The sequence below is a fragment of the Phocoena sinus genome, chromosome X (assembly GCF_008692025.1).
Source record: "Phocoena sinus isolate mPhoSin1 chromosome X, mPhoSin1.pri, whole genome shotgun sequence".
In the NCBI taxonomy this organism is placed as follows: Eukaryota; Metazoa; Chordata; class Mammalia; order Artiodactyla; family Phocoenidae; genus Phocoena; species Phocoena sinus.
The window spans coordinates 108,460,822-108,474,755 of record NC_045784.1 but is presented as its reverse complement, the minus strand read 5'-3'; the positions used below and the strand labels follow the sequence as shown (position 1 = coordinate 108,474,755).

The window sequence follows — 13,934 nt, the reverse complement described above, 5'->3', positions numbered from 1 at the left end:
TCTATTAGGAAGATTATTTACATATTGTTGTTTGTGTGTTGGACTTATAGGGATGGCAAGAAGATTCATCCAAACTGAAGGGCTATGTTCTACTTTGGTAGAAATAGGACTGAATTGATGCCCTGCCGTTAGGCCATAGCGCTGCTAGGATTGCATCGATCTTCCTGTTTGTACTGTTTGTAACTATGGCCCCATCTTAAGTATTTCTAATTGAGAAACAAAACCTCAGGAAACCGAAACTTAACCAGCCGCTCTCGCTTCTGTAACTATGCTTGCTGAACCCCCTTTTGCAACCATCCAACCAATCAGACAGTGACTAGTGTCTTTGTTTAAAAGTTAACCAATCAGTGACTAGTGTCTTTGTTTAAAAGTTAGCCAATCAGTACTCCCCACCCCTGGAAAGCCCCGCAGAAGGTCCTGAGCTTGTTTGTACCTGTCTATAAAAGAGCTGTACTAAACTCCATCTGGACCTCTTAGCGTCACCGGCAACGAGTGCGCGGAGGTCCAGGTTCGAACCTGCAATAAATGACCCTTGCCGTTTGGCTTTGACTCTTGTCTCTGGTGGTCTTGTGGAGGGGTCTCGCGACCGTGGGCATTTCATTTGGGGGCTCGTCCGGGATGCCCCCAAGCCCACCAGACATCAGGTCAACGGGTCATCGCTGACAACCGATCGGTAAGTAAGCTGGCTCAAGGTACCTTCTGTTTTGGGGACTAGGACAGTCCTGGCGGACGCGCTATGGGACACCTAGTCGGGCGTGGTTGGAGACGTCCACCGCGACCCATCTGGGGGTTGATAGCCCATCTGAAGCGCGCACGCGATAACCTCCTTTCCTCCTTTTACAGGCTCCGCTATTGGGACTGCTCTTAATCACTTTCGTTTTCAGAATAACCTTTTCTAACCAATCTCTTCCAGGACCTAAACATGGGCCAAACACAGAGTACCCCTCTCTCCCTCCTTCTCACTAATTTTGGGGATGTGAAATCCCGAGGACACGACCTCAGTCTGGACATCCGGAAAAGAAAACTTATTACCTTCTGCCGCTCTGAATGGCCAACTTTCGGGGTTGGTTGGCCCACCGAGGGTACCTTTTGTCTTCCTATAGTCCTAAAAATTAAATCTAGAGTTTTCTTACCAGGGAAAGAAGGCCATCCGGACCAAATCCCCTACATCTTGGTATGGCAGGACCTGGTGGAAAACCCACCTCCCTGGATGGCCCCCTTTTTGTCATCAGGGACATATAAGATCCTTACGGCCCGACCAACTAAACCTCCCAAGCCTCAGACCTCAACCGCACCCATACTTTCTGACAGCCAAGACCTCCTTCTCATAGAACCCCCCCCCCCATATCAACATCCTCCTTTGGCCCCACAACCGGTCCCCCTTCCTGCTCCTGACCCTGCTCCTCTCCCCTTGGAAGAACCTCCTGTGGCCCCTCCCGAGGGGCCACCCAGGTCAGAACCGGAGGACCGAGAGGCAGAGGCACTGCCGGCCCTCCTGTCCAATGAAAATAACTCCCCTGGGCCGGCTGGACGCACCCGTGGACGCACTCAGCGCGACCCAGGGTTCCGCCATCCAGATTCCACCACAGCCCTACCCCTGCGAGAAATAGGCCCTCCCGATGAGACAGGGAACCCCCGACTCCAATATTGGCCATTCTCTACCAGTGACTTATATAATTGGAAAACCCAGAATGCTCGTTTTTCTGATAATCCTAAAGACCTGATAGCTCTTCTAGATAGTGTTATGTTTACTCATCAGCCCACCTGGGATGACTGCCAACAGCTTCTCCGGATCCTGTGCACTACCGAGGAACGAGAACGAATCCAGCTGGAGGCAAGAAAACTGGTTCCTGGAGATGATGGTCAACCCACCGCTAACCCTGATCTTATTAATGCAGCCTTTCCCTTAACTCGCCCCCCGCAGGATGATTGGGACTATAACACCGGAGAAGGTAGGGGACGACTGCTCATTTATCGCCAGACTCTAATGGCGGGTCTCCGGGCTGCCGCGCGCAAGCCCACTAATTTGGCCAAGGTATATTCAATTGTACAAGGTAAAACAGAAAGTCCCTCCTCTTACTTAGAAAGATTAATGGAAGCCTTTAGGCAATATACCCCTATGGATCCAGAGGCCCCCGAAAATCAGGCTGCCGTTGTAATGTCCTTTGTTAACCAGGCAGCCCCTGATATTAAAAAGAAACTCCAGAAGTTAGAAGATCTGGAGGGCAAACAGATACAGGACCTACTCCGTATTGCTCAGCGCGTCTTTAATAACCGAGACGCCCCAGAGGATAAACAACTTAAAGCCACTGAGAAAATGACTAAGGTCCTGGCCGCCATTGTTCAGAAAGATCAAGGGGGCCCCCCAGCCACTCGACCTCCCAGGCGACCATTGGACAGAGATCAATGTGCCTATTGCAAGGAAAAAGGCCATTGGGCTCGGGAATGCCCCCAAAAAAGGCAGCCGCGCCCCAACCAGGGGCAATGGCAACCGAAGGCCACCACCCCAGTCCTGTTTACACATGATGCAGAGTAGGGGGGACGGGGTTCAGACCCCCTCCCCGAACCCAGGGTAACCCTACAAGTGGAGGGGAAACCAGTCCAATTCCGGGTGGATACAGGGGCACAGCATTCGGTCTTGGTTAAGCCCCACGGGAAAATTTCTGACAAAACCTCCTGGGTCCAGGGAGCTACGGGAGTTAAACGTTACCCCTGGACCACTCAGAGAACTGTGGACTTGGGCACGGGAAAAGTAACCCACTCCTTTCTGGTCATTCCCGATAGCCCTTGCCCCTTACTGGGGAGAGACTTACTTACTAAAATGGGAGCACAAATTCATTTTCGGTCAGAGGGGCCGATCATAACAGACCCTCACAACCAACCCATATCTGTGCTCACCCTGAACTTGGAAGATGAGTACCGACTTCACCAGGAACCACCCTCCCAAAATCAAGATATAAAGTCATGGCTTCAGCAGTTCCCCGAAGCATGGGCAGAAACAGGTGGGATGGGACTAGCCAAACATCACCCAGCCCTATTCATAGAAATCAAACCAGGGGCAGATCCTGCACGTGTCCGACAATATCCCATGCCCATAGAGGCCAAAACTGGTATCACTCCACATATTCGCCGGCTTCTTGACCTAGGTATACTGCGTCCCTGCCAGTCGGCCTGGAACACACCCCTGCTGCCAGTCCGCAAACCTAACAGTAAAGACTACCGCCCAGTACAGGACCTGAGGGAAGTTAACAGACGAGTCATAGACATCCATCCTACTGTACCCAATCCATATACTCTTTTGAGCGCCCTTAGTCCAGAAAAACAATGGTATACCGTGCTGGACCTCAAAGATGCCTTTTTTAGTTTACCCTTAGCACCCAAAAGTCAAGAACTCTTTGCCTTCGAATGGTCGGATCCTGAGAGAGGCATAAACGGACAACTCACCTGGACCAGACTTCCCCAAGGATTCAAGAACTCACCTACCTTGTTTGATGAGGCCCTACACGAGGATCTCAGTGAGTACCGGAGACAAAACCCCAATATAACCCTCCTGCAGTATGTTGATGATCTCTTAATAGCTGCTGGGACCGCTGAAGCCTGCCTGCAGGGAACCAGAAACCTGCTACAGACTCTCGGCACCCTGGGATACCGGGCCTCTGCCAAAAAGGCGCAGATCTGCAGGCCTGAGGTAACTTACCTGGGATACCTACTGAAAGGGGGGCAACGATGGCTCACAGATGCACGGAAAGAGACTGTCCTCCGCATCCCCAGACCCACCACGCCTCGACAGGTGAGAGAATTTTTGGGGTCAGCTGGGTTCTGCCGTTTATGGATACCCAAATTTGCTGAAATGGCCAAACCACTATACTTAGCCACCAAAGAACAGACGCCCTTTGAATGGACAGAGGAGGCTGAGCAATCGTTTCAGCAGATCAAAACTGCCTTGCTATCCGCACCCGCCCTGGGTCTCCCTGATGTCTCCAAACCCTTCCACCTCTTTGTGGATGAAAACAAAGGCATAGCTAAGGCCGTGTTGACCCAACCCCTCGGTCCTTGGACCAGGCCTATCACTTACCTATCAAAGAAATTGGACCCCGTGGCTTCAGGCTGGCCTCCTTGCCTCCGGGTGATCGCCGCCACAGCCCTAATGGTAAAGGATGCCAACAAACTAACTATGGGACAGGAATTACATGTCACCACCCCCCACGCCGTCGACGGGGTTCTCAAACAGCCTCCCGACCGATGGATGAGTAATGCTCGATTGGTCCACTACCAGGGTCTACTGTTAAATCCTCTCAAAATCAGCTACACTCCACCACGGGCTTTAAACCCTGCCTCTCTATTACCTGACCCAGACTTAGACTCCCCACTCCATGATTGTGCAGAGGTACTGGCTCAGATCCATGGGGTTCGGGAAGACCTACGTGACCAGCCCCTATTAGATGCACAAGTCACATGGTTCACTGATGGCAGCAGTTTTGTCCAGCAAGGTCAGAGGTATGCGGGGGCAGCGGTAACATCGGAAACTGAGGTGATATGCGCGAAGACTCTCCCCCCAGGGACCTCAGCCCAAAAAGCTGAATTAATTGCCCTGACCCAAGCTCTCAAGATGAGCAAAGACCAAAAAGCCACCATATATACAGACAGCTGGTATGCTTTCGCTACCGCACACATACATGGGGCAATATACCGAGAGCGGGGACTACTCACAACAGAGGGCAAAGACATCAAGAACAAAGAGGAAATCCTGGCCTTGCTAGCGGCCATATGGGAACCCAAAAAGTTAGCCATTGTACATTGCCCGGGGCATCAAAAACCCACAAATCCAGTCGCCCGGGGCAACAATTTGGCAGACCAGACGGCTCGAAAGGCGCCATACACTCTAATACCATTACTTCCCCTACAACTGCCGGATCCAGGGCCCCAGGAATTACCGCCCCAACCCGACTACTCGGAAGATGACATTAGATGGATAAACAAACTCCCTCTAACCCAGGTTAAAGACGGATGGTGGCGGGACGCTAAGAACAATATCCTCCTTCCAGAAAAACTAGGAACCTTGGTCCTTGAACGGATCCATTGTAGCACCCACTTGGGCGCCCGACGGCTACAGGATCTCATCAGACAGACTGGACTTAAAATTAAAAATGTCTCCGAAAAAACTGAACGACTGGTTGCTGGCTGTGCAGTCTGCCAACTCCATAATGCTAACACCCACCCACCAACCGCTGGCATCCAGGAAAGAGGGAACCAGCCCGGAGCCTACTGGGAAGTGGACTTCACGGAGGTAAAGCCTGGCAAATATGGATATAGATATTTACTGGTGTTTATAGATACCTTTTCAGGTTGGACCGAGGCATTCCCGACCAAGAATGAGACAGCACAAATAGTAGCTAAAAAGCTACTAGAAGAAATCCTGCCCAGGTATGGCTTTCCAGTTATGACAGGGTCAGACAACGGGCCGGCCTTCGTTTCTAAGGTAAGTCAGGATCTGGCTTCCATACTTGGGGCTGATTGGAAACTACATTGTGCATACCGCCCCCAGAGTTCAGGACAGGTAGAAAGAATGAATAGAACTCTAAAAGAGACCTTGACTAAATTAACCATGGAGACTGGCGCTAACTGGGTAGTCCTACTCCCCTACGCTCTGTTTAGGGTGCGAAATTCCCCCTATAAGCTAGGATTTACCCCCTACGAAATAATACATGGTAGGCCTCCTCCTATTATCCCTAACCTAAAGACTAACCTTATCCAATCGGACCCAGAAAATAATCTCCTGTCTTCCCTCCAAGCCTTACAGCGGATACACGAGACAATCTGGCCCAAATTAAAAGAGCTATATACAACAGGACCCCCGCCTACTCCACACCAGCTCCGACCAGGTGACTGGGTCCTTGTCAAACGCCATCGACAAGAGACCCTAGAACCCAGGTGGAAAGGACCTTACCAGATCATCCTGACAACGCCGACGGCCATCAAGGTGGACAGCATAGCTGCCTGGATCCATTACACCCACGTCAAGCCGGTGGACCCACTTTCTGACCTCATCAAGTCCACTAAAGCTGACGTCACCTGGACGGTTGATCGGAGTAAGGACAATCCCCTCAAACTGACCTTACGCCATACCCTCCCCCATGAGGACCAAGGTACTGCTGATAGCTCTAATGATAGTCCTAACCCTCAACCCTCGGGCCACGAGGGGAGGATTCAACCCCCCCCCAATAAGAATGCTTTAATGCAACAACTATATGGTGCACCGTGCGAGTGCAGGGGAGGTACTAGCGAGACTCCTGTTGTTCCCCGAAGGTATACTCATATGCAGGATTGCGGGGGAATAACTGCATACCTTGTTCAGGTATATGGAGGCACTGGGGTCAAAACCAGCTGGCAATGCTACCATAAGCCTAAACCACTCCCCCCCCGAGCTATTTGCCCCTGTTCTACTTTTCAGGAATCAATGCATAGCACATGCTATTCCTCTTACCAGCAATGTACAGGGACCAATAACAAGACTTATTTCACAGCCACACTACAGAATAATAAAAGTCCCACCATTAATGATAATAATAAATACCTTCAAGCTGGATGCATTGGCACTCCCGGGACCCCAGTGTGCTGGAATACCAGGGCCCCCATACATATGTCAGACGGTGGAGGGCCCCAAGACGAAGTGCGCCAGATAGAAACCCGAAGACAAATAGAAAAGGCCTATCAGAATCTGCACCCACAGCTCAGCTACCACCCCCTAATTCGCTCTAAGGTCAATCCCTCTGAACTGGACCCCCAAATCACGACTATACTAGAAGCTACTTTTGCGCTTTTAAATACCACCAACCCCAACTTAGCACAAGATTGCTGGCTCTGCCTTCCTCAAGGACCGCCCCGCGCTATAGCCATCCCCATTTTCGCCAATTTAAACATCAGCAAACAATGTAACCCAACTTTACTCCCCGAGCCGTTTCCCATACAATTTTCAAAGTTTTCAACTACCTTTAATACCTCATGCTTTGTCAAGAACGATTCCCTCTCTAACGCCAGTATTGACTTGGGAATCCTTTCATCTACTGGATGTAGTCAGTATATCCCCGTAAACTCCTCCCTCTGTAGTCCTAACACCACTGCCTTTGTTTGTGGAAATAACCTAGCATACACCTATTTACCCCAGAACTGGACAGGGGTCTGCAACCTAGCCACCCTCCTCCCTAATGTAGACCTGATCTCGGGAGACACTCCATTGCCCATTCCCAGCTTTGACCTTTGGGCAGGAAGAACCAAACGAGCCATTACAGCCATACCCCTCCTGATAGGACTAGGAATTACAGGAGCTGTGGCCACACGGAGTACAGGTCTTGGGGTCTCCCTTCACTCCTATAATCAGCTGTCTAGACAATTAATAGAAGATGTAGAAGCCCTCTCTGGAACCATTCAGGACTTACAGGACCAATTAGATTCGCTGGCCGAGGTGGTCCTACAAAATAGGAGGGGCTTAGACTTGCTGACAGCTGAACAGGGTAGAATATGCCTCGCCCTAAAAGAAAAATGTTGTTTTTATGCAAATAAATCAGGCATTGTAAGAAACAAAATTCACCAGCTCCAGGAAGACTTAGCCCGCCGCCGGAAAGAATTAGCGGACAATCCCCTTTGGTCAGGATTTCATGGGATGCTTCCCTTCCTCCTCCCCTTCCTGGGCCCTCTACTATGCCTCCTTTTCCTCCTCACTATAGGCCCCTGTATATTCAACAAAATCATGGATTTCGTCCGAAAAAGAATAAACACAGTTCAGCTAATGGTATTAAGATCACAATATCAGCCATACGAGGACTTAGAAAATGAAGAAACTGAGCCTTGAGGACCCAAGATTGGCTCCTCTGGTTCATGAAAGAAGGGGGAATGAAGGGCTATGTTCTACTTTGGTAGAAATAGGACTGAATTGATGCCCTGCCGTTAGGCCGTAGCGCTGCTAGGATTGCATCAATCTTCCTGTTTGTACTGTTTGTAACTATGGCCCCATCTTAAGTATTTCTAATTGAGAAACAAAACCTCAGGAAACCGAAACTTAACCAGCCGCTCTCGCTTCTTAACTATGCTTGCTGAACCCCCTTTTGCAACCATCCAACCAATCAGACGGTGACTAGTGTCTTTGTTTAAAAGTTAACCAATCAGTGACTAGTGTCTTTGTTTAAAAGTTAGCCAATCAGTACTCCCCACCCCTGGAAAGCCCCGCAGAAGGTCCCGAGCTTGTTTGTACCTGTCTATAAAAGAGCTGTACTAAACTCCATCGGGACCTCTTAGCGTCACCGGCAACGAGTGCGCGGAGGTCCAGGTTCGAACCTGCAATAAATGACCCTTGCCGTTTGGCTTTGACTCTTGTCTCTGGTGGTCTTGTGGAGGGGTCTCGCGACCGTGGGCATTTCAAAACCACATGCTGACATTTAAAACATCTTTAATAGACATACTTTTTGCACTTATCATAATTAATGTGAAGGCTAAATGCCTTGGTAAACTAATAGAGTGCCTTATATTCGTACTATATGAATGCCTACACTCAAATTTTTATTGAACAGTCAATGTAGACACTTGCTTTATTCTAAGAACTGAGATTGAAAAGACTAACATGACACTCTTAGGAGCTTATGGTCCAATGGAGAATTCAAACATGTAAACAATTATAATACAGTGGGAGTAGTGCTACAAAAGGGGAGAATCTCCAGAACCAGGTAGCATTAAACAAGAGGGAAGAAGACTTTACATGGGAGAAAACAGTTAAGAAACAGTCGAAAGAGGGGTTGAAGGCCTAATCCTTGGCAGTGGAGATGGTTCAATAGCATAAGATATTCAGGAGTTAGAATTGACAATACTTGGTAAATTATTGAGTGTGGAGTGTGAGAAAGGGTAAGTATGAAGGAAATCTCCAAGATTTTTAGCTATATAAAATGGATCAATGACAGTATCATTAACCAATGAATGACAGGAGGTGGAACTACTTTCAGGAGATTGAAGAGTTAATGAATTTGTTGGAAGAGCCTGCCAGACAAGCATCTGGAGCTGTTCAGTAAGAAATTGAAAACATATGACTGAAGATCAGAAGGAAATGAGTAACGAAGATATGGAAAATATAACGTAAAAAAAAAAAATAAAGACTTTGGAGAGGATGAGAATGCCCAGAAAAAAGTCAGTAAGTGGTAAGAAAAGAATAATTAGATGGAATCTTAAGACCATCAGTGTTTGAAATGTGGGAAGAAGAGAAATTCAGTAAATAAAACTGAGAAATAGACCCAGGATTGGGGAACCAGGAGGGAAAAGATTGTATAAATAAGAAAGAGTTTGAATGTGGTCATAAGGGTCATCATAGTCAAATGCCACAAATGAGTAAGAAAAGAAAAATATTTGAAAAGCAGACAATCAATGACAAATTTTCCAGCACTTCAGTAAAATAGAAGATGGAAGACAGAAACTACTGATTTCAAGTATTTGGCCAAATACAAAGAATTTAGAAATTTTAAAATATTTAAGCAAGTATGTCAGATAAATTGAGTTGTTTACATAAAAATCATAGACTTGATAACACAAATAACTTGACGATCCCAACAATATGAGTAAAAAATAATATTGGATACTATCCAAAAGTTTAAAAAGGAAGGGAGGGCTTCCCTGGTGGCGCAGTGGTTGAGAGTCCGCCTGCCGATGCAGGGGACGCGGGTTCGTGCCCTGGTCCGGGAGGATCCCACATGCCGTGGAGCGGCTGGGCCCGTGAGCCATGGCCGCTGGGCCTGCGCTCCGCAGCGGGAGAGCCCACAACAATGAGAGGCCCGCGTACCGCAAAAAAAAAAAAAAAAAAAAAAAGGAAGGGAAAAAAAATAAACCTGAGTAGTAATCAAAGAAATAGATTATAAACTAGTGACTTACAAACTTTATGTATACATATATATACTTATGTCTTAAATATATATCTATATTTATAAATCATACTGTTCCCATAACTTTTTCTTGCATCATGTACTGAATTCAGTACCAGCATGGATCGCTGCTGCCATTGTCAATTGGTACAAATGTTTTAGACACCCATGTGATAATTTCTATGAAAACTATAAAATATTCATATCTTTTGACCCTCTAACACAATTTCATGAACTCTACCATAAGATAATTATCCAAAATGTGCTCCAAATATTCATTAGAGTTATTCTTCTGAGAAGTATTTTTAATACTGAAAAAGTGGAAGCTAAATGCTCAACAATAAAAATATGTTCTTTTAAGTAATATCTTATCTGACAGATGACTTACCAGAAAACCATTAAGGATTATTCTCATAAAAATAGCAATAAGGAAATGCATTTGCTATGATATTAAATGGAAAAGTGTACAAAATTGTATTAACAATGTTTATAACTATGTAAAATATACTGCTGTGATAATATGTTCTACTCAATGTGTCAGCAATTTTTTTAAATGAAAAGAGCCAAATAGTAAATATTTTAGGTTTTGCGGACCAAACATTTTCTGTTGCAACTACTTAATTCTTCCATTATAATGTGAAAGGAGCCATATATAATAGATGAGCAAATGGTTGTGTTGGTGTTCCAATGAAACCTTATTTCAAAAGCAGGTGGTAGGCTATAGTTTGCTCTCCCACTCCCATATTGTTGTAGAAGAGGTTAAGGCACCAAATAATTATGTTAAGTTTTCTACAATTATGGGTATTATTTTTACCTTTTGTCTTCCTATTTTATAAAAGTAATTTAAAAAATCAAAAGTAGAGGGCAGGATCAAGATGGCAGAGTAGGAAGATGCTGAGCTCACTTCTGCCTGACAAACACAACAAGATTACAACTATCCAGAGAGCAGCTCTTTCTGAGAATCACTTGAAGACTAGCAGACTACAGACTTTCTCTATAACCAAGGTTATAAGGAAAAAACCACATGGATTCTGGTAGGAGTTGAGGAGAAGTGGTCTAGTTGGGACCCACACCCCTGGTGGGTGACCCAGAAGAGGAGGATATACCACAGGCTCAGGGATCCTGCCTAAGGAGTGACGGCATTCAAGTCTCACATTGGGCACTCTAGCCCTGAGATCTGGAACCAGAAATATGAGCCCCCTTGGCTGGTTTGAAAACAAGTGGGGCTTACTGGAAGGCTGTAGGAAATTGAGAATCTGCTTTTGAGGAGCATGCTCATAGACTTGCTTGCTCCCAGGCCTAGTATAGAGGTAGCATGTTGAAAACTACCTGGTGCTCTGGCCAGACTACCAGGACCACCCCAGCCCACCCTCTAAGCCACACCAGGTTCTGCCTCCAGCCCTTCCAGCTCTGGCACTGTTCCCTGCCCTGGTGGCAATCACCACTGCACCTTGGGAGAAGCCAAGCTTTTTACTGGGCTCCTGCTCCTGTTCTTGGGGCCACAGCCCCACCTCTGGCCAAGGCAAAGACAGCTATCAAGCTGGGGAGAAGCCAAGCTCCCCCAGGACTTCTGTTCCAGCCACTCAGGTTCTGGCACTGCCCCCAGCCAAGGCAGCAACCACCATCATGCTTGGGAGAAGCTGAGCTTGATCCAGACTGTGCCTCCAGCTCCTGGGGCCTTGGCCCCACCCCATGACAGAGCAGTGAGCACCACTGAGCCTGGGAGAAGCCCCAGCTCTCATCAGGCTCCCACTCTAGCCCCTCTGGTTCCAGCCATACCCCCAACCAGTGTGGCAGCTGCCAACGCAACCCAGGAGAAAATGCAGCCCACGCTCACCTCAGATCCAGCTCTCCCACCAAAGCCACTGAGTACACATAAACTATATAGGGATGCTCCCACACAAGGACGTGCCTTCAAGACAGTGATAGGTTACTGTTTCACTTAATTTCATAGAGACAAACAGAGACAGTCAAAATGAGAAGACAAAGGCATATGCTCCAAATGAAAGAACATGATAAAACCCAAGGAAAAACTCTAATGAAATAGAGGTAAGTAAATGATCTGATAAAGAGTTCAAAGAAATAGTCATGAAAATGCTCACTGAACACAGGAAAAGAATAAAGGAACCTAGTGATACTTTCAACAAAGAACTAGAAAATATATAAAAAAAGAATCAATCAGATTTGAAGAATACAATAAGTGAAATGAAAAATATACTAGAAGGAATTAACAGCAGATTAGGTGATACAGAATGCATAAGAGACTTTGAAGACACAACAGGGGAAATCACCCAATGAGAACAGCCAAAAAAAAATTAATGATGATAATTTAAAGGACCTCTAGGATAACATCAAGCATACTAACACTCACATTATAGGGGTCACAGAAGGGAAAGATAGAAAGGGGCAGAAAACATATTTGATGAAACTATGACTGAGAACTTCCAAGACCTGAAGACAGAAACAAAATATCTAAGTCCAGGAAGCACAGACAGTCCCAAACAAGATGACCCCAAAGGGACCCACATCAACACATATAATTAAAATGGCAAAAGTTAAAGACAAAGAGAGAATTTTAAAGGCAGCGAGAGAAAAACAGAGTCATATAAAAGGGAACCCCTATGAGGCTATCAGATGATTTTTCAGCAGAAACTTTGCAAACCAGAAGGGAGTGACATAATGTATTTAAAGTGCTGAAAGGAAAAAACACCCTACAACCAAGAATACTCTACCCAGCAAGGCTATCATTCAGAATTGAAGGAGAGGTAAAGAGTTTCATAGTCAGGTAAAACTAAAGGAGTTCATCACAACCAAACTGTCCTTATAAGAAATGATAAAGAATCTTCTTTAAGTGAAAGAAAATGAAAGGCTGTAAGAAGAAATAAGAAAATATATAAAGGAAAATATCTCATTGGTAAAGGTAAATACTTAGTAAACAGAATGGACCTACCACTTAAATAAGCTAGTACTAAGGTTAAGAGACAAAAATTATGAAATCAACTCTAATAAAATAAACAGTTAAGGGATACACATAAAGATGCAAAATATGACACCAAAATATAAAATGTAGTAGGGGCGTGGTCAGTAAAAACTGTAGAACTTTTAGAATACCTTTGAATTTAAACAACTATCAGTTTAAAACAAGTATGATTATAGATACAGATATGATATATACATGAACCTCATGGTAACCATAAACCAAAAACCTACAATAGATGCACAAAAAATAAAGACAGAGGAATCTAAACATAATATTAAGGAAAATCATCAAACTACAAGGGAAGAGACTAAAAATAGAAGAAAATAACAGAGAAGAACTACAATAACACCCAGAAAACAAGTTAACAAAATGGCAACAAGTACATACCTAATAATAATCACATTAAATGTAAATGAACTACATGCTCCAAACAAAAGACATAGGGTGGCTGAATGGATAGAAAAGCAAGACCCATCTAAGTCCTGCTTACAAGGGACTCATTTTAGAGCTAAAAACACACACAGGCTGAAAGTGAAGGGATGGAAAAACATACTCCATAGAAATGGAAACAAAAAGAAATCTGTGGTAGAAATACTCATGTCAGACAAAATAGACTTTAAAACAAAGTTTATAATAAAAGACAAAAAAGGGCAACGTATAATGATAAAGGGACAGTTCAAGAATAGGATATAACATTCATAAACATATATGCACCAAATATAGGAGCACCTAAATTTATAAAGCAAATATTAACAAAAATAAAGGGAGAAATTGACCATAATAATAGTAGCAAACTTTAGTACCCGAATTATATCAATGGATATATCATCCAGACAGAAAATCAATAAGGAAAAAGGGGCTTAAATGACAAAAAATACCAGATGACTAAATACATATCTACAAAACATTCCATCCCAAAGCAGCAGAATACACATTCTTTTCAATTGCATATGAAACGTTCTCCAGGATAGATCATATGCTAGGCCATAAAACAACTATAAATAAATTTAAGAAGATTGAAATTATATCAAACATCTTTTCCAACTACAATGGTATGA

At 45.1% G+C, this 13,934-nt stretch overlaps 1 protein-coding gene across 1 annotated transcript; it reads left to right on the top strand.

Annotated features, from left to right (window-relative positions):
* The first annotated feature begins 922 nt into the window (after nucleotides 1–922).
* On the top strand, nucleotides 923–7,877 carry LOC116747182. The gene is made up of 4 exons (XM_032618973.1): nucleotides 923–1,082; nucleotides 1,419–2,437; nucleotides 2,537–4,885; nucleotides 4,979–7,877. Exons 1-4 carry the CDS (start codon nucleotides 923–925, stop codon nucleotides 7,847–7,849), a joined length of 6,399 nt encoding a protein of 2,132 aa, XP_032474864.1. The 3' UTR covers nucleotides 7,850–7,877.
* The last annotated feature ends 6,057 nt before the right edge of the window (nucleotides 7,878–13,934 follow it).